Source organism: Vanessa tameamea, chromosome Z (genome assembly GCF_037043105.1).
Source record: "Vanessa tameamea isolate UH-Manoa-2023 chromosome Z, ilVanTame1 primary haplotype, whole genome shotgun sequence".
Taxonomy (NCBI): domain Eukaryota; kingdom Metazoa; phylum Arthropoda; class Insecta; order Lepidoptera; family Nymphalidae; genus Vanessa; species Vanessa tameamea.
In genome coordinates this window covers 12,479,600-12,504,841 of record NC_087341.1, presented here as the reverse complement: position 1 = coordinate 12,504,841, position 25,242 = coordinate 12,479,600, and the positions used below count along the sequence as shown (strand labels likewise).

At 30.8% G+C, this 25,242-nt stretch overlaps 1 protein-coding gene across 1 annotated transcript in view; it reads left to right on the top strand.

Moving 5' to 3' along the window:
* LOC113401405 (proton-coupled amino acid transporter-like protein CG1139) overlaps positions 1 to 24,661 on the top strand; it is a 41,343-nt gene extending 16,682 nt beyond the window's left edge. The window contains exons 2-8 of the mRNA XM_026641321.2: positions 16,858 to 16,937; positions 18,068 to 18,202; positions 20,710 to 20,982; positions 21,089 to 21,449; positions 21,858 to 22,039; positions 22,551 to 22,726; positions 22,876 to 24,661. Coding sequence (XP_026497106.1) covers positions 16,858 to 16,937; positions 18,068 to 18,202; positions 20,710 to 20,982; positions 21,089 to 21,449; positions 21,858 to 22,039; positions 22,551 to 22,726; positions 22,876 to 23,183 — 1,515 coding nt within the window. The 3' untranslated portion in view covers positions 23,184 to 24,661. The remainder of the gene's footprint in view (positions 1 to 16,857; positions 16,938 to 18,067; positions 18,203 to 20,709; positions 20,983 to 21,088; positions 21,450 to 21,857; positions 22,040 to 22,550; positions 22,727 to 22,875) is intronic.
* The last annotated feature ends 581 nt before the right edge of the window (positions 24,662 to 25,242 follow it).

Below are 25,242 nucleotides of genomic sequence, written 5' to 3'. Positions count from 1 at the left end.
TCGGGAATAACCTGTTCCATGCGTATGCCGGCAAGTCCCTGCTTCCTCGCAATTATCTCTCAAGTCCTTCAAACATTTTTGAAGCCAAAATAAAATTATTTGTCACAGACGAGATATACTTTTGGGAGTCAATTTTGCACAAATTATTCTTAATGATATTTGCAATTCTGTTTGCACTTCGTCGTCGTTTCCAAGTATATCAGATACCGGATTCCAATATATCATATTATATTAAGTACGAAAAAGTACATTATTTAATATGAGAAAAAAAAATCCTCAGAAAATATTATTTAACAAGTTTCATATTATTAGTTAATTATATATCTGTCAAAACACTCTTATAATATATACTCGAAAATGTCATTAAATTCTCATATCAAAACAGTCTAAAGTATAATTAAAGACTGGTACAACATCGTTAACTGGTATGTATAATAGTGTATATCAATCAAAAACTTTTAACACCTCTTTAATGCTATGACTATTCCGCATAAGAGCGTATATGAAAATTATCTTACCTTAAGCAATTGCTTCATTCCATGTGCAATAGCATCTCATTTCAGTCAATCAGCCCGCAATCAGAGCCATGGCTAGACCGGTTCTATCCGGATTTTACCAGTTACCACATTTTACCTATAGCGAGTCTTGCGGTACCTCAACTTTGATGCGTTTTTGCGACCAGGTTTAATGTTTACATTTCAACACGGTCAAGATATATCTACAGCAAGAAGCGCTACCATTAAATAAATATTATATTTTTTATGCGTTTGCAATTGGACTGTCGGATATCGTTGAAGCCATTATTGCTTTCCGTAACTAGTTCTAATGACAAAAAAAAACGGTTGTCAAACGACAAAGTAATATCATGTCACTGACTTATCTTCTAAATTATTCTAAGCCTAATAAATTATTTTTTTGTTTTAACCTAAATGAAACACGATACATGCTATAAAGCACACGTATATATAAATAACGACTATATGTTTATATAGTTCTGTTTATGTGTAACAAACATTATGTAATATACCTATCTAAATAGGTTTTTGTATTTGAAACACGTTCGTTTAAGGATATGGAAGAATTGCGGTGATTTATTTGCGAAAGACGCTAGAATGTAATCGTGTTCAATGTATATATAATAATTTCTATAATATAATTTTAGCAATTTCTTAAAATGTCTGGATATTAGAAATTATATAATATGGCTTTAATTTAAATTGCAGTCGTTTCGCTACATAGTTTTAGTTTTAGGTGTTTTATAAACATGTTGATCATGAAGTAAAATATAATGTAACTACGTCATGTTTTTATTGTTTTATTTGTGTTATTTTCTATAATGTAATCAAATAAGTAAAACCTTCATAATAGAAACACATTAAACACTTCCAGCAAGCTAAACACGCAGTAGCGCGGGCTCACCACGTGAACACGTATAGGTAGACCGGTCGGCGCGAGCAACCGGTTTTAGTGGAAAATTTTTGCTTTCCTCCCTCTGTGGGACAACAGGACGACAGGATCGGTGAAAGGCTGTAGTAATCGAACTGTGCTAATCGTTAAATGGTTCCTGTTTTCTGCTTTGTTTTTTGTTGAACATATCTTCATAAATATTTTCAGACTTACTAATATTTAACATTACACTTTTGTTTGATATTTAAAATAATACGGGAAAAATTATCCTCAGTTAATTGATAATGATAAAGAGAGATTTTGTTCAAAATTTTAACTGAATATAACGAAGCCTAGAGGAGATATTAGTATGTAGCCTTTCTGTTATTTTGTAGGAAATATCATATATTTAATTATCTACAGATTTTGTGCTTGTACTGGTTCAGGGTCGGACTGGACTCGAACGGCCGAGTGGATCTATAATAATTATGAACAGAAATATTTTCAAAGAAGTGACGCTAGACTAAATAATTTTTCAAAGTTTACCTTTTGATTTTATGTAAAACCTGTAGGTAGGGTCGGCATAATATTAATTAACATTTTTAAGATAAATAAAGACGACAGTTTTACTTTGATTAGATTTAATAGTGTAGTAAACACTTATGCGCTCAAACGTTAAGTATTTTTATCAGTTAACCATGTAACATTTCTTAATCTTTCAATGTAGTTTGAAAGTTTCATTGAACTGTTTTGAGTATTTAAATGATAAAATGTGACGAATAGCTTGTGTCTGGTAGGAAGGCAACCTGGCAAACGGGCCACCTAATAACGCGTGGTAACTACCGCCCATAGACATAGGCGCTGTAAGAAATATTAACCATTCCTGTCAATATGCCGCCAACTTTGGATAAAAAAATATTATATTCCTTGTGTCATATTTATATTCATTGTGTAGATACTCTAGCTCACATACCCTCCAAACTGGACCGGACTATGGTTATCAATTCGGCTTTATTATTCTTTCTTTCCCAACAGCTTTAACGTATGTGAACTATTTTATTTTCTGAATTCGTTCGACGATGATCCTATTTGAAATTGAAAAGTGAGTTCATCACTTGTTCAGTGTATTATTAAAGGTTTTTCATTATTCTTATCTTATAAAATATATGAAGTTTGTTCATGGAAATGCGGGGCCTTGCATGTCGCGTTTGTCGTCGAGTCGCGCGGCTCGTTGCGAGTTTTCTCCGTTTACGCAGAAGCGACACAGTTTCAAACATATGGTAGTGTGTAGTTCTGTTTATGCAAACGCCAGTGGTAATGAGACGAGTGGTACGGTGCATAGGGAATGACGGTTACCGCCACGGCCACGACAGCGGATAGTCTCATTTCAACAACTCTCAACACAGACGTGTGTAAATTGACAATGGAGTACGATTATCTTACTCCTTTCATCTATGCCAAGGACAAATTAATACACGCGTACGCGGGGTAGGTGGTGGACACGACGGCGGCTTGACGGCGTCTGCCGCCGCATGCACTGCTGCGAGTAGCACTTAATATCGATAACCCACACACATAAATTACAATATGTTTGATTAGACTGCGAGACGCAACGCCAGACGCTCCACGCAACGTCCTTTGTCTCCTTGAATGAGAACTAAGTAACTAAATAATAAAACTAACTAACTAACTAAGAGTCAATTTTAAACTGTTTAGTGTCGACCTACTCGATGCTATTTTTTTTATAAACATGTTTAAACATTTATTTATTGCATATATACAAAAATAAATAAATTTTATTAAATACAATAATTAGTGACCTTAAATATTTGCATGAAAGTTCAGTACACTTAAAAACCGCATTTAAATGTTTATAATCATTTGATGTCCTTAATTTTTTCCCATATTCTATTTAAATATTATAGCGGCATAATATATTAAGTCGATTACAATTTAAAATAAGTAGTGAATACATTTGTATCAAAAGGTTTTATTTTCATGTGATATTATTTAAAAATAACTTTGTAATTATTGAATAGTTTGACGTGAATGCGCAAAAAACAAGTGTTGAAATAATATTTGTTCTTGTATTTCGTTATTCAGCTGAAATAATGTTATATATTACAACTACAAGTAGTATACAATTTTTTTCTATTAATTATAAAATTTTAAAATACTTTTATAAACATTTCTCAGTATTAACAATCATTATTTTGCACGTCGTCCTCACGTGATTTAATAATAATGATATTTATATATTTCACATATGTCAAGACTCAGATACATGTGCATAAATGTGCATGTAAAACGGTAGTTACAGCTGTCGGAGTCACGTTAGGCGAAGGCACTTGGCCAACTGCACATTACTTAGATGTAATATTATGTATGATCACATTCCCATCAATAAATTTTCCTATTACTTGTAATAATTATGAAGAGAGAAGTTTATGACATTTTCTGGAATCTTCTATATTAATAATTTTGTGCAAGTCTACGATAGACCCGATCGAAACCTATCCACAATTATGGATTGTTAAAAAATAATGATTTATTAGTCGATCCTCAAAATTCGTATAATCGAGATATTTCGATATTAAATCCATGAATTTCAATGACACTACAATTCAACGGGCGGCCATGTTTGACGTTTACGGGTGCGTTCAGAAAGCATGTTTCAAATAATAATTTCGTGCAGGGGTAAGGTAGTTAGTATATTTATATTTGTTTAATTTTATATATTAGAAGCGAAGCCGGGTTTTCATCTAATCATCAATATTTTCCTTCATTTCAATGTTATACATGTATGTGAATATCAAACACGTAAGATTATTTGTTATTATACTAATATATTTGTGCATCTCCTATAAATGTGTGGCGAATATGTTTTTTAAATGTTTTTCACCAACGACCCAGATTGTACGGTCGTCGGTGTACACGGTGTCGTTTACGACGGACTTATGTGTATTAAAACTCATGACATCATTCATTGAGTACTTGATGCTGCGCCAATATTAATTTAGGTACATTTATATTACTATAAATTCTAATAATATACAAAAGATGACCAATCAAATATACAATTATTTTCTAAATTTTCTATTTTCGTCATCACATCTTTTAAATATGCATTAACTGGATATATTTCATTGCTTTAAGGGTATTATTAATTTACTACGGGTCGCCCGAAATTCGACCGTAATTCATTTCTAATGAAGATATTAATTCGATAGGAATAATAATCAAGAAATAATATAGGGGAAATAAGGCTCAGCTGGACGATACTATGTCATTATTACAGTAAAAAAACCTTAACAGAGCGTAGACTATGAAGGTTTTATATTATTTGATATAATGTATTTGTAACACATAGTATGTACACATTTTACCTTTCTGCTCTCCTTCTTTATATGAAGTTAAATTATGCCAAATCTCATATTCCGCACAATATGTTCTAGAAAATATTTACATGTCAAACTGATTTCAGTAGAAAACAATATTTAATAGTTATTTCGTCAGCAGTAGACAGGTATGCTAATTAGGCCACAGTTAAAAATGCACAACAAAAACCATCTAGTTTTGCCCGATTGTCCAAGAAAGAGGGTTATGTTTTTCTGAGTACGTTTAGTAGGTATGCAGGTTCTGTACCCTAATCGATTCCAAGGTTTTTGATATAATTATAAGTTTTACATGGGGGACCAATAACTATTTTGTTTGTTTATTTAAAAGCAAAAACCGATTTCGATATAGCATTTTAAATTTAAAAATTATCAAGTTATAATAAATACTAACCATAGGATGAAAACTATTTGATCAAAATATAACATTAAATTTAAATGTTTTAAAAGCGATATAAATTGAAAAGAGGCTGACAAGTTTTGATTAATTATTCTTAAAACAATGTAAACTAATGATCTTAGTGGTATGTTGCAACCTTCCTCTCAGAGGCAAAGCGCCACCAACCAAGGGATTTAAGATGTGATGACCCTTGGCCTTGTAATTACACTGGTTACTCACCCTTCAAACAGAATACAACGAAAAAAGTTATTCTGATCGCCAGTGGAAAATCGTTGGAAAGGCAGTGATACCCAGACGTGCTGTACAAAACTCTACGATCAATTATTTATATGTAACCTTAATCAATTATTTACGTGTTATTAAGGAGAAATTTCACGTCGTGACTGTTTTAATGGACAGGTCTACTGGCTGTCACTGTATACTGATAACAATTTATATTTCCTTTCGAGAAAAAAATCACCTTACTATCTGTGAAGAACTACATGTCAAAATAAACAAAGATTCAATCACATTGTAATTAAAAACATGAATGTTTTTTTTTTACTTTATATAGTAAAGTATTATTACAATATACTCGGGTATAGAGTTATGGAGGACTAGAAATATGATAACCGTTTAGTTGCAATTCTATTTCATTTCTATAAGAATATAATATTTTAACCTAATATTTAGAAAACTAAAAATGTTTGTTTTTTTTTACATATGTAATTAGAAACAGTTTTTAAACGGCGTAAAAGCCAAACAATTGAAATTAAAAGTTATTTGAAATCAAATTTCTCATGACTAATTATGTTGTTTACAAATTTGAGAAAATACTATTTTTAGTAAAATTATGTACAAAGCACAAGAGAAATTTGCAATAGAATATTGTCATCGTTATTTTACGAAACTAAACTTCGCAAAAAATGTGAAATGCTGATTAATGAGGGGCCGAAAGTGTTGGCAAGCGCCGGCGTCGACTCCTTACGAGTTGCGCCGACGTTCACGCCGCGTTGGCGTCGCTTTGACGTCGGTTGGCACGCCCGTATAAGCGCTGCTCGTGATAGATATGTGATTGTGTGAGGTTTTTTGTTGTTGTTAAACCAAAATACACTCGTTTCTATTGAAACAATATTAAAAGCTCAACATTTTCAATATCCAAAGTAAATCGTCCAATGAAGCTATTACTTATAATGAGAGGCAGTTGCCTCTCACTTAGGATCTAATATAGCTATTGTCTATTCTAACCACAATATAGCTGAGGTATTAGCTAATAGCGTGGCATACATAAATCTGAGGCTTGTTTATCTTTACTCCTTCTTCAATTGGAATAGACTATATCTGTAACTGTACTTTGATATTGCAATTATTTTAAACACATGTATACGTCCATAGATTATACTCATGAATATAGATACCTATCGTTACCTAAGACAATCTGCAAGCAAATTGTTGTTCGTAAATTATTTCAAATGTGCACGAACTTTAGACGAGTGAAAAAATCGCGTTGATTAAACTGGTACCTACATCTACCTACTGACTTTTTACAAACATTTTATTTTTTGTACTTTTTTTTGTGATACAAGTCTAATGATATACTCGTAGTTTCGTAATCATAATATATAATATATGTTTCGTGACAATAACTCTTAGCGGAATAATTGCTTCACAGACACGGAATGAGTCAAGTGTCATATAAAGATAAAAAATCTTAATAAATTTAGCTTTTATATTATTAATATTTATTATATATATTGAACTATGAAATTTTACACGTGACTTATCATGTCTTTTAATTTAATATAAAATGACATTCCTTGTCACCTTCCGGCTAAAAACTATGTCGTTGGTTTGTAAAGAACTAAGAATCACATTTTCGCATATATAGTAGTCTGTGGGAATTACTCGAGTCGAAACGATTATAGTGAAGGTCTTTCCGAGTTTTAGTTCCTGATATTGTTTAACAAATAAGTACTTATATTGTTACACAATATTGCCTCGTAACGATATCTCTGCCCGGTCAACAAACACTATGTGACACAGATGTGGGTAGTATATAAAATACATAATTTTACACCACCCTTTAATTTCCTTATACCAAGCCAAGTGTTTTCAATATTGATTCAATATTAATTAATAGGAATTCAAATCCTCGTACTAATTGTACTACGTACTTTTGATTGTATTATATAAACTTTTTTCATAAAAATAATTACATATAATTTCCTTAGACTACTTGATACGTACGACGTTATCCTTAATAATTATAAATTAATAAAATAAAATATTTATAGTCAACATTTAAACAGCCTTCCTGTCATTATTGTTGTATTACGATGCACTACACATACTACTATCTAAATTATATACTAGCGACCCACCCCAGCTTCGCACGGTGCAATACTGATACTAAATATACTACAGAATGTCTTACAAGATTCACAGATTTTAATACAAATCGATATGTCCCTACATTTTAAATGTGTAATATCTTCGAAAATCTTCATTTAAAATATATGCTATAAAGGGCCAAATTGATCTATATTAAATGCACAATATATTTAAGGGACTTAATTGGATAAGGATTGATGCTGTATTGCTTAAAATCGTTTCGAAAATAAGCCATTATTTCTCGTAAAAAGTAAAGGATAAAAAATGGTTATTGTGCGTTATCCCTAAGAGATAGACATATACCATAGCAGACTTTTTTGAAGACCTTTTTAAGGTGTACATTACTGTAGTACATTATTTTGATCTATCTCGTGGGGTTCAGTCAGTGCAAAAAAGTGTTTATTTACGAAATCACATTAGAAACCTCTAAAATGATCAGTGTTTCTCTACTATATTGTATCATACGTATAAACCTTCCTCTTGAATCAATCTATCTATTAAAAAAACCGGATCGAAATCCGTTGTGTAATTTTAAAGATCTAAGCATACATAGGGACAGACTGCGGTAAGCGACTTTGTTTTATACTATGTAATGATTAGATAGATATTATCATATACGGACCGTTATAAGATATAATTGGTGAAATTATTACTGTTAGTTATACTGGAGTTACAGTCATGTCGCAGAAGTAGGCCGCGGCGAGGATAGTATGGTAGAGTGTATAGATGTTCTCTGTACCCCAGGAACCCAAACACCAATCGGGGAATCAGGTTAGCATGCGCAAGCGATTCCACGATGCCCTCCGAAGGGATAGAGTGATATATTAGTTTGTTCAGCTATCTTATAAAACTACACCAACAAAGTATAATTATAATTATCACTTCAGCGTAGGTTGTAAGTTCTCATACAAGCGGGTGGGACTTTTCTAAACTAAAGTCTATTTAATAAAAACGAAACCATTATATTTAATAAAATTAAATAATTCTATATCATTAGTTCGACATAATGTAATCGGCACTTATAAATTAAAGTAGGTATGTATGATTTAAAAAAAAATAGACCAGGGATAGTATATGAAAGTTATGAACAGTTCAATTTGAAACAGCTTCAATGAGAACTCAACATATGTGGGACTCCATCGTTATTCATTAACCTTAGCTTAATTTTATTATAATTTTCAAAATTCTTTATGACAACACATTTCAGACAAAAAGCGTACAAATTTCCGAAGATTTCTATTTAAGACGACGATAAAATATTTACTACAAAAAAGGGATCGAGTAAAGATACGTTTGGACACAACCGTAACTTATAGAAAAGCAATTTGATCTATATTTTATCTCTTTAATTTTGGATGTAATTTATATTTTATTTGAAATTAAAGGTATATTAATGTACTTAACATTTCAAATTTTACAGTACGTACCGATTACATTCACATCAAAAAGTTCAATTCTAAATATAAATTTACCGAGACGCTCAGTGAAGGTCGGTCGGTACACTCCTCTATGCCATAATTTTTTTATAAATCTTTATAAGTGTTATTGTTTCTTATGCTAAACTAGTATTATGGAGATATGAAACGTCATTACAACTTGGCAACTAACTGATTTTCCCGCCTATACCACGGAATCTATTTTCGTATAAAAGCGGATACTTTGAACTTACAACAAGCCATGGCCGTGATAAAGAATAAACAAAACTACGAATAATTTATACATAACTCTAATTCGATTGACACGCATGTTTGATCATAAAAGTTTATTGACAAACAAACTGAATAGGTACTTACTATTTGTCGTTTGGACTTCCAAAACGCGACTATTTCGTTTATTATATTTCCATTATGATACAAAAGTAGCATTTTGTCATAAAATCATTTACAAACAATAGCAATAACATATTATTTTTGTGCACAAATCATCACTCGTAAATGAAATACGTTAGATAAATATTCAATGCTCAACAGTTGCAAATGATGGGTAATAATAGTCTGCCACTATGCTGCTGATGATACTGCTAATAAAATTATCGTAGGTTATGTACCTTGTGGTTGTAACTAATCTAGCTAAATCCTATTCAAACTGATACATAGCAACGTTGTTGGAGGCAACAGAATAAGTTGAACAGGTGGAATCCAGTAACCATCCAGACGGGCTTGACCACAAATCCTACCATTACTTTAAAACATTGCTTTTTTCCAAATGTTTAGTGCTTAATAAATTATTAAATATATTGTAATCACTTTTAGTTCTCATAATATTAAACGAAGAAAATGAATTTTATATTTTAAAATATTACGATGTACAAAAATGATTGGTCGTAATTCACGCAAATAATAATTATGGCAGGCCTGATTACAGGCGTATTTTCATCAAATGCGATAAATTAATTACATAAACTTTAACTTTTGTTAAAACATTACATTTAATATGTTCAAAAAAGCTGTATGATTTTATATAATTATGTGCAATGATAGTTTTAAAATATGTTAGGCTAATAGTAGCAGAAAAATATTTTAATAAAAGCGATAAAAATTGTATAATAAGTATGTTTTTATTTCAAAGATTTTATGAAGGCGCTAAGCTACGAGTACCTACATCGCGCATTCGAATCGCTTTATTTGTTGTCATCCATTGCTTTACTAATGTAATTATAATAAAAAACTACTGACCGCTTTGAAGTTATTATAATATTTAGAATATTATTCAAGTGTTATTACTGGTTATTTTCCGTTTGGTAGGAGCCAACGATCATGATCTCTTGTGAATCGTCCAGTGTTTGTACAAGGTTCTTCACACGCAAACATTCGTATCATGTTAACCACCGTTTAACTTTAAAATTATCTCGGATGACTGTACTACATATTTTGATATTAAAAATATTTATTCTATACAACTTCTCGGTATTTAGTTACACTTGTTTACAGAAGTCACGTTTCGGTAAAATGACAGCGGTTGTATTCATATTTTTCTATGATGGCTCCAATCACGGTTTTTTTTAAAAGTACCATTTTTATACTGCCTTATAGCGATACGTGGAATATAGTTTGTATAAATTAATTTCAACCTTTCGGATGACTTATCTTAAACGTTTCACTTTACAACTAAGGTTCATCTCATATATGTGAACGTGAACACGTAATTCCTGTCTGATAATTATTGTACAATATTGTTATTCAAGGTAGATGTTGGCACTGTTTAATGGACCGTAAAAACGTCGAAATATCGACGAGATAGTGATCGATGACATTAAAGTTCGCTGAGCGAGCGCAGTCGCAAGACGGACTGTTCTGGACGTGACGGAATCCCGTTGTTCGTTTTTATGAGAAAATAAAGTTATATACATTTCTATATGATACATTAAATCCTTGTTGTTTTAAGTTTAACGTAAAAACGCATCATCGTAGTTACTATCAAGTCTTTTTAAAAATGAGTTTTGCGATGATGGTAACATTAGATGTAACATATGTGGGTAATCGTAGTTAATATTTATAAATCCATAATAAATACATTAGTTGATTTTGTAATATTGAGCAGGTATATGAAGTTCGAATGCTAAGCAATACAAGATGATCGAAAACCTTCCATTAATTTCTGAATTTCTTACTGCTTTAATATTTTAGTGTCCGTTATGAATGATGTCACAACAATTTTGTCTGAAGGCCTCAATTAAAAATAGTATTAAAATTGTGCAGTTAGTATATTTTAAAATGTGGTTGTACTAATAAGAACTTCTTCACTTATATATTTCCTTCTAAAGTAAAGTTGATGTTTCTGTATAATAGACAGTCGCCGAAAAATGTGTGTACCTACCTACTATAACAAGAAAATGGTCCAAACTTCAATATGTATTTTATATACACCAAAACATTTATATCATAGTAATATTTTTTATCAAAGCGTATATTCTATATATAATTATGAATGATACCAAATTACTTATTTTGCAATATAATCTATAACATTCTCAAAGTTACTAATAGATGTTGAATTTATTTCTTGAAATTTTTTAACTGATGAATGAATCTACCAAACGTAACCACAATATCTGCACAATCGCTACTTCATTGCTATTAACTAAAGATTCCTCAAAAATACAACCAAATTAATATTGCCTAATCTATTTTACTGTTTTAATAACGTAGAAGTTAATTTTAATGACAGGTTTTTAATGTACCTTCTCAACTTTTAAGGTACCTACGTTCTTATATTTAATTGTATACATTAAATCTTAAGTGTAAACTAACTCACCGCTTCCTCGTTATCAACCCGACTCGCAATGTCTTAACTTTTAAAAAAATGTGTAAACCAAGTTTTTTTTTAAATTAATTTCATTTCCAACATTATTTCATGAGCGACATAATCAATTCGAGACTTCGTTCAAGTAGTATCATTACTAAATAACAAAAAAAATTATGGATTTATGTCAAAACAACGATATAAAAATAATCTATGAAAATCAAAATCATATTTAATGAATCTTTAATATAACAAGGACACAAAGACAAAACATATTTTCATGTTTTATTCTATACTAATTTCCCGGCGTTCATTTCACGACTAAAATAAAAACGTTATTGAAGGACAAACATACGAAAAAAGATTATTATAGATTTTATTCGGCCAAGAATGTTCGCGGATGTATTACGAACAATTCACGAAAGTTGACAATCGGATGAATGGCTTAGCAAAGCAGAAAGAACAAACGCCCAACAAATATTTTTATTCTTTTAAACATCTAATATAAACATTAAATAGGGCGTTATGAATATTCAAGTATATTACTACCTACATATATTATTATGTATGGATGAACCTCTATAAAATAAGGTACGCAATATTTTCTCAAATTAACGTCAAGGACTACTTGTATGTTAAAGTAGCTGACATACTTAAACTGATAAAATCATATAAAAATATACTCTTGGCTACTCATTGAAGTACTTAATGTAAATTATATACTTGAGATTTAAGTATTTCTCAGCAAGCTAACCTAACCTAACCAATGTCGAAATTATAGTATTAAGCACAAAATTTATCATAATCTCAGTGGACATAAAGCATGAAATACAAAATATATATAATCATATACGTGTAAGTAAACACCCTCGTATTTAGTTAAATTGTTTTAAAGAAATATTTTAAAAACAAATTTATTTTGTAAAGAAAGTCCCTTATAAGAATTACTTTCTAAAATCTTTCTACTGCTGTGGAGCCTACAGGGTACTTCTAAACCAATAAATATGTACGTGTAGGCGTTCCATACTAAAATATTCACTACACTAACTACATTTAAACGTCACCTTAATTAAGCGTGCGCAAAATTCTAACTCAATAACTAAATTGGTTTAAAGTTCAGTTGAAAGATTTGATCCACACATACTAACACATACATTTTTACAAATAACAAGTGAACAAAAGCTTGTAAAAATACTAAGCTAAACGCATAAGACATTGAATTCGCCGGGAGATTTTATGCCTTTCAAGATCTAGATCAATCACGCTGAGAAAAAAAAAAAACAAAAAATGTCACAGAGGAAATAAACAAAATCAGATGAATGAGTACTCTGAGACCGATAAATATAGATGACTAGTTGAATTGATTGTGGCGAACAATATCCGATAGAGCATAATTGAGACATTTGCATACAGGATGGCAGTTGTTACATGTACAGTCGGCTACGGAATTAAGGTCGAAGGGGATCCAATTTGCGCTAGGAATATCCTGACCTCACTAATTCTATTTTGGTCTAAGTCTGCCATAAACATCGTGTGTTGTAACACGAGCTCGTGATTCATTCAGTAATCGGACTAAGGTACAGCACTCTAAGGTTCGTTGCGTTGAATGAAGAGAGGAAATGAAATTAATTTTGTTAGGTATAGGATGTTGTGTCCGTTTCTCGTTTTTTATTACAGTTGGTTCAAGAAAACTGTTTGATAAATGTGCAGTCGTTTATGTTGTATACTACTAGAATTGTAATGGGTCTTCTATAATCACGGATCGGTAAAATTGTAAAATACTAAGTATGTAGGTTGTTGAATGTTTTTCTTATGTATGTTATTCTATAATTATACAAGTACAACAATAAAAGTGTTGTTGAACCCGCTATAGTCACCGCGACTGATAAACGATGAGTTGTGTATTATTTAAGAACATCCTTTAAAGTCAAATATTTAAATATAATTTAAGGGCCACCGTATCATTAGCTCCAATTATAAGTTATTTCAATAAAAGCAACGACAAGTACTTGGCAAAGACCATTTCTTCTCTTGAAAACAAGACTTGAGGCTCCAGTGGTGATAGGCACGTGAATTTCATTTCCTTCACGACTAAGCACGAGATGAATAAGAAACACAGCTATTTTAATAAAATATCTAAGATTTTTAATCAGTTATCACAATTAATAGATTCCTTGAATGTGTAATTTATATCAATTAAGATTTTCTAATGTAATTGTAGTGTGTCACCACATAAGTTCATAACTTCGCCATACTTATTATTCCTCAATGCATTAAGTACATGCATATATAAGAGATAAATCGCGTATTAAAAAATATTTTAATAACGATTTAATACGGCTATAGGTCGATAGCCCTTGAACCTGTTTTGATGATCCTCTATAACCGTAAGCATTCAACAAATAAAATGTAAATTAATTGCTTAAATGTATATATTTACATATGACTGATACCAAATATATTTTATATTCAAAACAAAAATCTTCTTTGTGGCAGACTTATACGCAACATCACATTAGCAAACCCAAAGTATTCTAACGCCTTATAGCAATTGTTGCGTTACCCCTTTTGGCAGGTTTGTTGATGTTGCCAGTATACTAAATGTTATCTTACTTTTAATGTTCTCCGTACTTGAAGAATAGAATGATTAATATCTATTAAAAATATGAAAGTAACTCTGCCTACAGTCTGTATGTCTAATGAAATTTGGTATGAATCAAGTTCGAACGCTAAGGAAAGACGTAGGCTATCTACTTTATAGGCCTTACACCTGACGACCAATCACTAGTTTTTTTTTATATTGACTACACAGCCAATACCTATAAGCGGTATTTAATTTGCTAGTCTAACATTGGTTAAGGCTTAAGTAGTCTTTACTAATTTAAATACTTTAATTTCATTTAAAATTATACGAATTTATAACTTAACTATCGAACATGCGGGTAAGCTTATTTTATTAATAATATGGTAAGGTAAACTTCATTAGAATAAAATATGATTAGTTTTAAGTGAATAATATAATTAAAACAAATGAATATGAGGCGAGTAACATTAGCTTTATTTCAATTACTTCAGATACATTAAATACATATATTTTATTATTGTATGCGTACATTACCTTTCAAAAATTTAAGTTTATGTAGATAGATATTTTAAAGTAAAAGTAAATTTATTGATTTATATTGTGCCTGCAAATAATAAAAGGTTAATATAGATATTTATGTGAACTATTAAAAATGAAGATGTCGTTTCATGATGTCGAAGTAAACGCTTTAAGTTTTCAACTTGTTTGTAACTGAGCTATCCTCCCACTTTCTGATTACGAATATAATCTAACACTTCCAGCTATTTAGTTGATTCTTCTCATCAGTGCATAATTTGTACATAATATGTTCAAATATAGTTATCTACATGGTAACTATGTATTAAGATCTGTGCTTCTACCTGCTTAGAAGAACCGCGAATATGAATGAATCATGTTATCGTTTATGTATACTATTAAGTATGTTATGTACCTATATATTTACAAAACATGCTAATATTATAAGTCATTAGTAAATAAATTCAAACTTTAAATAATAACAATTGCCATTCTTTCCGTATAAAAATAGAATGTTTCTTAGAAATCACACATTTTAAGCAAACAAAATATTTAAATAAGTGTTAGTAAATATTCAAATACCAATAAATCAGAATTTTTCACCAATAATATGTTCGCGCAATCTTCATTAGCACAGGATTCCTAACAAATTTAGTTAGGAAAAAATAAATATGTACATAACGTTATAATACTACATCACGGTGAGCATTGTTATTTTTTGGACTCAGTTATCACGCTATAATTATACATTTATTTTAATGTCGGGAAACATACAGCATAGTATAACACACAAACATTTGATACCAAAATAAGTGTTACATAAGCCAAAGTTTCCACTGTTACATTAAATAATTAATAGATAATCTCAAAGTATATAAAATTGGGATTTAAAAAAAAATGATTTTAAAGTTTAACAGAACAAAAAAAAACAAAAAACATTAATGACAAATAGTTTTTTTAAGGCTCTTATGATCTTAGACAGATTTACGTTAAAGATATGTGTGCGTTTAACGGGAAAATGTGGGCACTTGATATAAATGTTGTTAACTAAGTTGACATTTTATTCTCACATCAAGCCACCAAGATTAAGTGTGAATATCAAGAAGATTTAGTTTTATTTCACATTATAACTCCATGGTATCGGTGTACAATTATAGAATATTATTGAGAAACTTCAACATTTAGGTAAATATTTTTAAAAAAATAATACATTTTTTTAAAGAGTAGTTATATACATACCATATTTTTATAAGCCAATCAACGTATTCAAGAAATATAAAAAATGTTTTTACGGATTTAACCAATTTTTCCATTAATTAAACTGATGCTATCTACCCTGAAGGCAAACACGGGTGTAGAAAAAAAAACATAGACAAGAAAAATGTCAAATCAATTTGAGTACATCGACACAGATAGTGTTCCATTGTACTTATTACTGTTATGGGGATTTGATGATGTCGTTGTCATTTAGTTTAGCGTGGGTGGCTAGCGGTTTTTACGACACTATATGCAAAAAATACGTAAGCATATGATAGCTGTGTTGTGACTTTGCCCGCATGAACTCCGTTTACGCGGAACAGTCCAACGTGCTCTGTTTTACCTACCCTTAGAGCCACTTTATGATCTGTTCAGGATTATAATTTTGATAAGTTTAATACAAATTCACACAGTGTATGTATAACATTTTCATTATAATTATTAATCAATCGATGGGATATATAACGTATATAAATATTTTTATCTAGTTATAGACTATGTAATGACCCCCTATATGGAATTACTAATAGATTGGGGACGACAATAGCCCAAGGGGGTAAGGATCGGGCCGGCGATTCCCTACATTGTTAGGCGCCCCGTAAACCATTGCGCTATTAACGTTTCAGTTATTGTTAACATTATACTAAACGATAAATATAATTATATATTTATGCTTATTTCTCAACTAAGATATTTTCCTTTTTCAGGAAGCCGAAGAATGGGCCCGAAGACAGAGCGGTCCGATGGTCAATCCTTCTTTCGAACCCGACGATTTTCTTCCACAAAGGTAAACTTCATCTGGGTATTGTTATGATATTTTTTAGATAAACGTCACTAAATCAAATAATCTAGTTTGTGACGATGTTTGCATGACATCCGAATAGCTTCTGACGTCATGACTTAATGGCTCATTGTATTTTGTTTATTGTTAAAACTCCATGAGAATTAATAATTTGTATCTTAATTCTTCCACAAATTTCTCTGAGTCATAAAAGACTGAATAAAAACGTAAAATTTTCTTTGGTATGATCTAATGCAAGTTTTTCTCAATAAAAAATAAAATATTCAATTTATGAAGCTTCATTATAATGTACACATTTATGCAGGATGTTAATACACTACGATTGGCAACCAGATAAAAAAAATATCTTATATTATTAAAATTTATTCTATCTTAGTAAATGAATTATATTTTGTATATGTTCTTAATATTCGTCAAATAAAATTGGCTGCACTAAGAAAAGTAATGGCCTGAATTCGATTACGCGATCCTATAATTAAATTATATCGAATCGAATAAAATAAATGTAGGTCACAGAAAAACATACTTTCAATATCGAATTCTGCTGTTTATCAACCTTTACAAATCTGAGAAATATAATGTCGTAAATTATTTCCAAAATGACTTCTGTGGCCTTCATTCTATATCTGTAGTTTGCTGGCCTAACATAATATTAATATCATGCTATTTTTAAAACAACTAAATCTAATATTTTAACATTATAATCGTAATGTTAACTAAATAGTTTAAATCGTTTAAAATGCAACCTTGAGTCACGTTAAAATAACATCTATAAATCAATAACCCGCAAACGTTTCTCGTCTCCTAGCAATCGAAAATGGCAAAGTAAGTTGGGTTTACCGACGCCGCTTTAAAATCTACTATACTTTTAAAATATAACCTGATTATTTTTTTTGTTAATACGAGTACAATAAAAATTTAGCAATTACATTGCTTTTTACTCATGTACTTATCATAATAAGCTGAATTTGTCTTACATTATATACCAATGATCTATTTTCTGCAAGTGCGTAAACGTAATTGATAAAAATATTAGATTTTAATAAAGTAGATACATATCCTAATACAATGTGGTTCATGGAGAAAAGTATATTGTACGTGAACATCTTTTTCAGTTTATCACCAGTTAAAGATGAGAAGAAGAAGCCAGGAGACAAAGGTATATTCCTCGTTAACATGAAGGAAAAGAACCTCCAAGAAGTCGAGGAATACGAACCTTATGATAACAGAGTCGTAGAACATCCTACCACGTAAGTAATTAGAATCTATTTTAATTAGGTACTAAAAATATATTACACTGTCATGGATAAATAAATTAGATAAACAATGTTGTTTTTTTCTTTTGAATGTCAAATCAATCATGACAAAAAAAAAGAGATTAGTGTTTAACTAGTATAGGACATCACATAAACAATATATATAATTAAGGTTGATCATCTTTTAAGTGACATTTACTAAATACTCATTTTAATATCGTGACATTTATGTAACCATACAATCGAAACCTTTCGCGAGTCGTCTCCCTTGACCGGTCAAATCGAGTTATAAAAATTCACAACACGGCCTGCTATGAATCAGGGTATTCAACCTTCTCGGCCATTTCCTCTTCCTATTTTCCTCAACGATCTATCATATCTTAGGGCGACAAGGACTTTCCTATTTATCTCATCTAACATTGTTATAAAAACAACGTACTAAACTACACCTCAGCTCATTTTCTAGAGAATTAATTATGACTTTTAATGTAATAACTATTATCTATAACAGCGCCTTAAGGTCGTTCACGTTGTACTGTTCTTTTAAACAGAATAAATTAATGAAATCGTAAATAGATAATGAATGTAAATGACATAATATTTTATAATTAATTAATTAAATAAATAATAATGTTAAATGACGATATAAGAGAGATTTGAATGTACCAATAAGAGCCTACTTGAATACCTAGTTTAGGTAGGTAGTAGTATCTATATTTAAATTTTCAATAGGATTTTTTATACTTATTTAAAAACGAATTTAAGCATAGCTAATTTTTTAAGTTTCGTTAAAATCCGTTTCTTAATTCCTTGTGATATTTTATTTTATTATTGAGATTCGTTTTGTGTCTCTTTATGTTCAAGCTATTTTCAAATTATATTTGATACGTAGATCCGACCTCGTGACATAGATTAAAATAATTTTGTAACACCACCGTTAATTTTTTTGTATTCTGTTGTATATTGAAAAATTTATTTTATTAGTATTAGGTATAGTTGCTTTTATTTATCATATAGGATTATGTATGTCACAAGATGCAATAACAAAGCATAAAAAATATTTGAACGTGCACTGAGTACGCATGGAAAGATCGTCTGATGTAATATTGATTATTTTACAATGTTTTGTTATATAACTTAAAAAACGATCTAATAAATATAACTATTGTATTTTACCCAGGCGGAATCAGGGCTGTAGTGACCATTATTAAATATGAGGTTCCACGTACCTACACGCACCCACCGACAAGAAACAGTAATAAACTTACATATAATTTGTCAATACGACGCGTAAATACATTACTAACATAGAAACATTAACTCTTCGTTGATTTTCGTCGTATATTATAAACAAGTTCCTAAATTAAAATTACCTTCACGTCGTTTTCATTATTATAAGTAGATATTTTTTTCCTTATATGAATTACTAGAATCTTGACGTAATTACATAGGATAAAACTGAATAACAAAATCAGATCAAGGTCTCACGTACCTAGTATTACTTAGCATAAAATTTAGGCAAGTATATACCTATAGCAACCTGTTTCCTTAATTCAAATAAAATGTATTTTTATTACGTAGATAAATCCTATTTCATATCATTATTTTTTTTTATATCATTCGAGGAAGATTATCCTTAATTTGCAATTTGAAAGGTTAAACGTAAGAATTAAAGTCTTAGTGTTTTCCATCGTGATCGAACTATCAAGTATGTTTCGTAATTCAGTACTTCCATCAGCAATATATTATGTTAGGAGATTATGACCTAATACCTAAAAATATAGTTAAACGCTTTGTTGCAAATATTTCTTACTATTTTAATGAATTTATATATGATTATTAAAATAATTTATTAATATAGTATTTACTAAAAGTACCAATAAATGTTTTGGTCCTTATTTCATTAACTATTATTGCAACTAAATAATGTAAATGATTAATCGATTTACGTCTGAACAAACAAACCGAATAAAAGGTATATTTATAACGGTAAGAGAATCAATGCTATGTCTTTTAAACGTATTGATTGAATGTGTAATTGAAATTTACATTCACTCTAATTTTACATGTAATACTAGATCTAGATTTCATTCGAAATCCTGCCTAGACAAGTAATACATACAGTTAATAAAGGGATATGAGGCAATATTTAGCGATAGTATCTATTGCTGCAATACCTTAGTTTATATAAGCAGTAACGTTACTTGTTATTCTAGATAATTCAAGTTTGGTGTGTTAAAACTGATAAACTATTTAGGCGTATTACGATTCTTGTTTCAATTAATAATGTGTTTATTTCCAATGAAGGATATTCAGATATCACGAGACTGTATAGGAAAACTATATAGGAAACAATAATTACAAGAGCACAATTACAATAAAGTATTATTATTAATAGCATTATAATGCACATAAAATACATCACGAAATGTATATGTTTTATAAAAAACATGAGAAAAACGAAATATTTATAATAAAAAAAAAATACTTGTTTCTTACAGGAACACAGAAACACTCCTGCATTTGCTAAAGGGAAGTTTAGGTACCGGTATACTAGCGATGCCGCACGCATTTGCAAAGTCAGGATATGTGGTTGGAACCATCGGGACCCTCGTCATTGGAGTACTCTGCACCTATTGCATTCACGTTCTCCTTGACTCGTGCTACGTTCTATGCAAGCGGCGGAAAGTGCCTTCTATGTCATACACAGCTGTCGCTGAAGCGGCTCTTTCAGAAGGCCCTGACTGGTGCAAAGCATGTGCTCCTTATGCTGCGTAAGTAACCGAATTGTAATTTATTACTAATTTATGAATACTATTTTATTTTAAGTTTCAGTAAATATTTAAAAATATTTTCTATAAATATGTTATTTTTTTTTAGGAATGTAGTAAACGTATTTCTGCTAATCTACCAGATTGGTACGTGCTGTGTATATGTGGTGTTCGTGTCCGAAAACATTCAATACGTTTTAACCAAACACTTCGGGCTGAACGTCACTGTAGTTGAAGTCATGTTGTATATTCTGCTGCCCTTAGTACTGATAAATTGGGTTCGAGATCTAAAATACTTGGCACCCTTCTCGGCGATAGCCAATGCAGTCACTATCGTCAGTTTCGGCATTATCCTGTACTACTTGTTCAGAGAAGCTCCTACTTTAGAGGGTAAATTGCCCGCAGGGAAGATCGCTGATTTCCCACTCTTCTTTGGAACTGTGTTGTTCGCTTTGGAAGCCATTGGTGTGGTAAGTAAAACAAATAAAAAGTCTTTATTATTCAATTCATAAAAAAAAAATGAAAAATATCTTTACTCAAATAAGGACTTGATTATCACCTTAAGATAATTTTTAAATAATTTATGTAATCGAGATGAAAGAGAATGGGAGATATGACGTTATTCTAAATGTACCTATGTCAATATTGTAAAATTTGTCATTAACGGGAATCACAGACTGCTCTCAAGCACAAAAAAACTATTTCTAAATTGTGAAACTGTAAATCATTGAAAATAATTTTATTAATTAAATCGGACATATTTTTAAGCTAGTGCCTATATTCTTAACTTTCTAAAACACTGGCTAGCCGAACGATTCGATAAAATAAGATTATTTCTATTATAGGAAATTCAATATTTAAAATATCTCGTCCTTTAGATTATGCCGCTGGAAAACGAGATGAAGACGCCCAAGGACTTTGTTGGAAATTGTGGAGTTCTGAACCGTGCCATGATTAGCATTATAATTTTGTACATTGGTATGGGCCTGTTTGGATACCTGCAGTATGGCAATGCAGCGGCCGGCAGCATCACTCTCAATCTGCCTTCTCAAACTGAGACGTAAGTATAGCTTTCCTTACAGAATTACATGTTATTTACTTCCAAGATACGTATTATTTTTAATATTAAAGCAGTGAATCCTCTTGATCTATAGACCGAATAATACAGACTCTGAATCTACATGCATTTTGTTCAACAAAATGAAGGTTCTATGACTTGGTGGTAGGACTTTAATCAAGTCCTTCTGGGTAGGTTTCACCCACTCAATAGAAATTCTACTGACAAACAGCAATATTTAGCATATGTAGATGTATAGCATTTGTGAGAGAGCCAGTGTAACTGCAGGCACAAGGGACATAAAATCTTAGGTTGGTGGCGCATTGGTGCGATATAGGGAATGGTTAATATTTCTGTCAGCAGTGGTGACCACTTTTGTGGCCCATTTGCCCGTCCACCTACCTATTACATATACCAAAATGGTTATAATATTGTATCTTAAATTCCAAAATAACTGTATTTAGTAATCTAATCTTTAGATACTAGATATACTAATAACAATATTTTTTTGTAGGCTTGCAAGTGTTGTTCAATGTCTTTTGGCGTTTGCTATTTTCATCACTCACGGTCTCGCCTGCTACGTCGCCATTGACATTTTGTGGAACGAGTATATCGGTGTTCGTCTCCTGAATAGCAATCATCGGCTTCTTTGGGAGTACGTGTTAAGAACCCTTATCGTGCTGGTCACTTGTAAGTTTCAATATTAACAATTATTACGTATACAAACCGACTTCAAAAAGGAGAACGTCGTTTTTTGTCGATTAAATGTATTAACTGGTTTTAATGTAAAGTAAAAATGTTTAAATATATCATTTGTAAAATGAAATTTTCTTCTACAGTTGGTTTAGCCGCTGCCGTTCCAGAGCTCGATCTATTCATCTCGCTGTTCGGCGCTCTATGCCTCTCCGCTCTCGGTTTGGCCTTCCCAGCTTTCATACAAAGTTGCACTTACTGGTACTACGTTTCTGACTCGGAACGCATCAGAATGATAATAAAGAACGCTATAGTAGTACTCTTCGGCGCCCTTGGACTCGTCGTAGGTACCTGGACGTCCCTAGATGGAATCATCGTGAAATTCTCTGGCCATGGGCAGGTCATGAACGCCACTGAGGCCACCATCTTCAATGAAACAAGTTTGATGCCTTGAAAAAATGTTAGCTTTTAGTGTATCAGTGCCATTATGTTAAAAAACCGTCCGTGGCATATAAGTACAATATCGAAGAACAGGAGGAACGAACATCGTACAAAATCTGACACCATTACTACTACACCGTAGTCTAAGTTAACTCCATTATTTTGTTACTAATTTGTTATACTATATCTATGTAAAATGTGTAATATAATATGTAAATATAACAAACTAAAGAGTATTATAAATACATGTCCAACTGTTATGCTATACAAATGAAAACTTTTAACACAGCATTATTTGAACATAAAATTCATTATACTAATAAAAAGTTTTGGTCATAAATCGTGTATAGAATTAAGCAATAATTTATTTTTATTAAATATTATTCCGTACTACTATCGAATGAAACCTCTGGCAACATAAGTGCTTTAAATGTATAGAATTATTAATTTTAAAAGTTGACACATTATTATATTTTAAGAGTAACAGTGGCTGAGTATTTTTGAGCCTCAATTTTTTTCATGATTAGACAGCTGATTTCTGAAGTAAGCTGAATCAGTTGGGAGGTAAAGAATTACTAACAAATCCAGTTAAAATAAGTCGATAAGTCTATTTAAAGAAGAAGGTTATTTCGGAGTGAAATTACCAAAATCATTGTAGTATTGTTGTCGTGGTTATGAAAATTGATAGTTATTCTATTACAAGAGCGTAGCAATTTTTTTTTTTTTAATATTTGTACTAGTTTGAAATACCACTTGAACCCGAAAGGCTTAAATGTTTTTTTTATTGGAATGTATTCGCTATTTTTCTACGGACCGAAAGGGTTAACTGATGGGCCGGACCCACATCGCTACTCCACATGCTACGCCTAACTGTAATACTTTACCTCGCAGCAGATATTCTAGTTTATTGTATGATAAAAATGTTTAAAAAAGTAGTTTGTAAGTAGTTTTAAAGTGACAGTGAGAATTTATAATTGAAACAATAGAATGGCATTTCGTTAGAATAAGACGTACATTCAAGTTTTTCCTACCCATGCAGTCGAAGACAAACAATTTTTTGACCAAATGATATCGTCATGTTCTATATAAAGGCATTTTTACTGTTTGACCTCGCAAAATTTGTTACCGAAACGATATTTTGTTATTTACATTTATGTTACGCAGGCCGGATGCATATGAATTATTTATAAAGATTTGCCAAATTAAAGATTCCTATTTATTTATACAGATGAAAAGTTTATTTTATTTTTACGTATATAATATTGTTATTTTTGTATTATCTATATCAAATCTGCAACTATCACATAGACGGTCCGGTCGTGAATTTTAATAATTAATCTGTGATGTTATGTAATAGTAGATACAGTATTTATTAGGAAATGTCTTGGTTAATTATGTTAATTGTGAATGATGTGTTTTACACGTCGGTGATATTGTGCTCAGAGCTATGTTTGGGTTTAATTCCCATTACAAATAAATATATTATAAATATTTTTCGTTTTAATGATCCCTAAATATTCCATCCATTCAGTATTATATGTTATCTTATAAATTATGATAAAAAACCTATTTGCTACCGACAGTTTGCACGCTATGAATATATTTATTACCATCTTTTTCTATTGCTTTCATACCATATTAAAAATAGATTATATATATATAATAATTGTATTATTATTAGTGATGGGCCGAAATTCGGTTTGAATGTATTATGCTCTATATCCTTTAACTATCTCGACTGAAACCATTAAAAAAACATGCCTGTTATAACAGTAAATAGCATGTCTTTGATATACTCATAATCATTTATTTTAATTGGGAACATGTTATAAACCTTACCTGGCAAGCGATAAAAACTAAATTAAATTTGTAAAAAAATCTTAAAATAACAATATTTGCTTAATCAAATAAACATAAAGATATATAATAAAAATTAAGTGCCGACGGGGTATATCCAGCAATAATTAAAATAAATCATTCTCGGGAAAGCGCAGAATTGTACTGAACGTTCGGCCCACTTTTATTATTTTTTATTTTATTTATTTTTATTCGGTTCAAAAAATTTCGGCCCA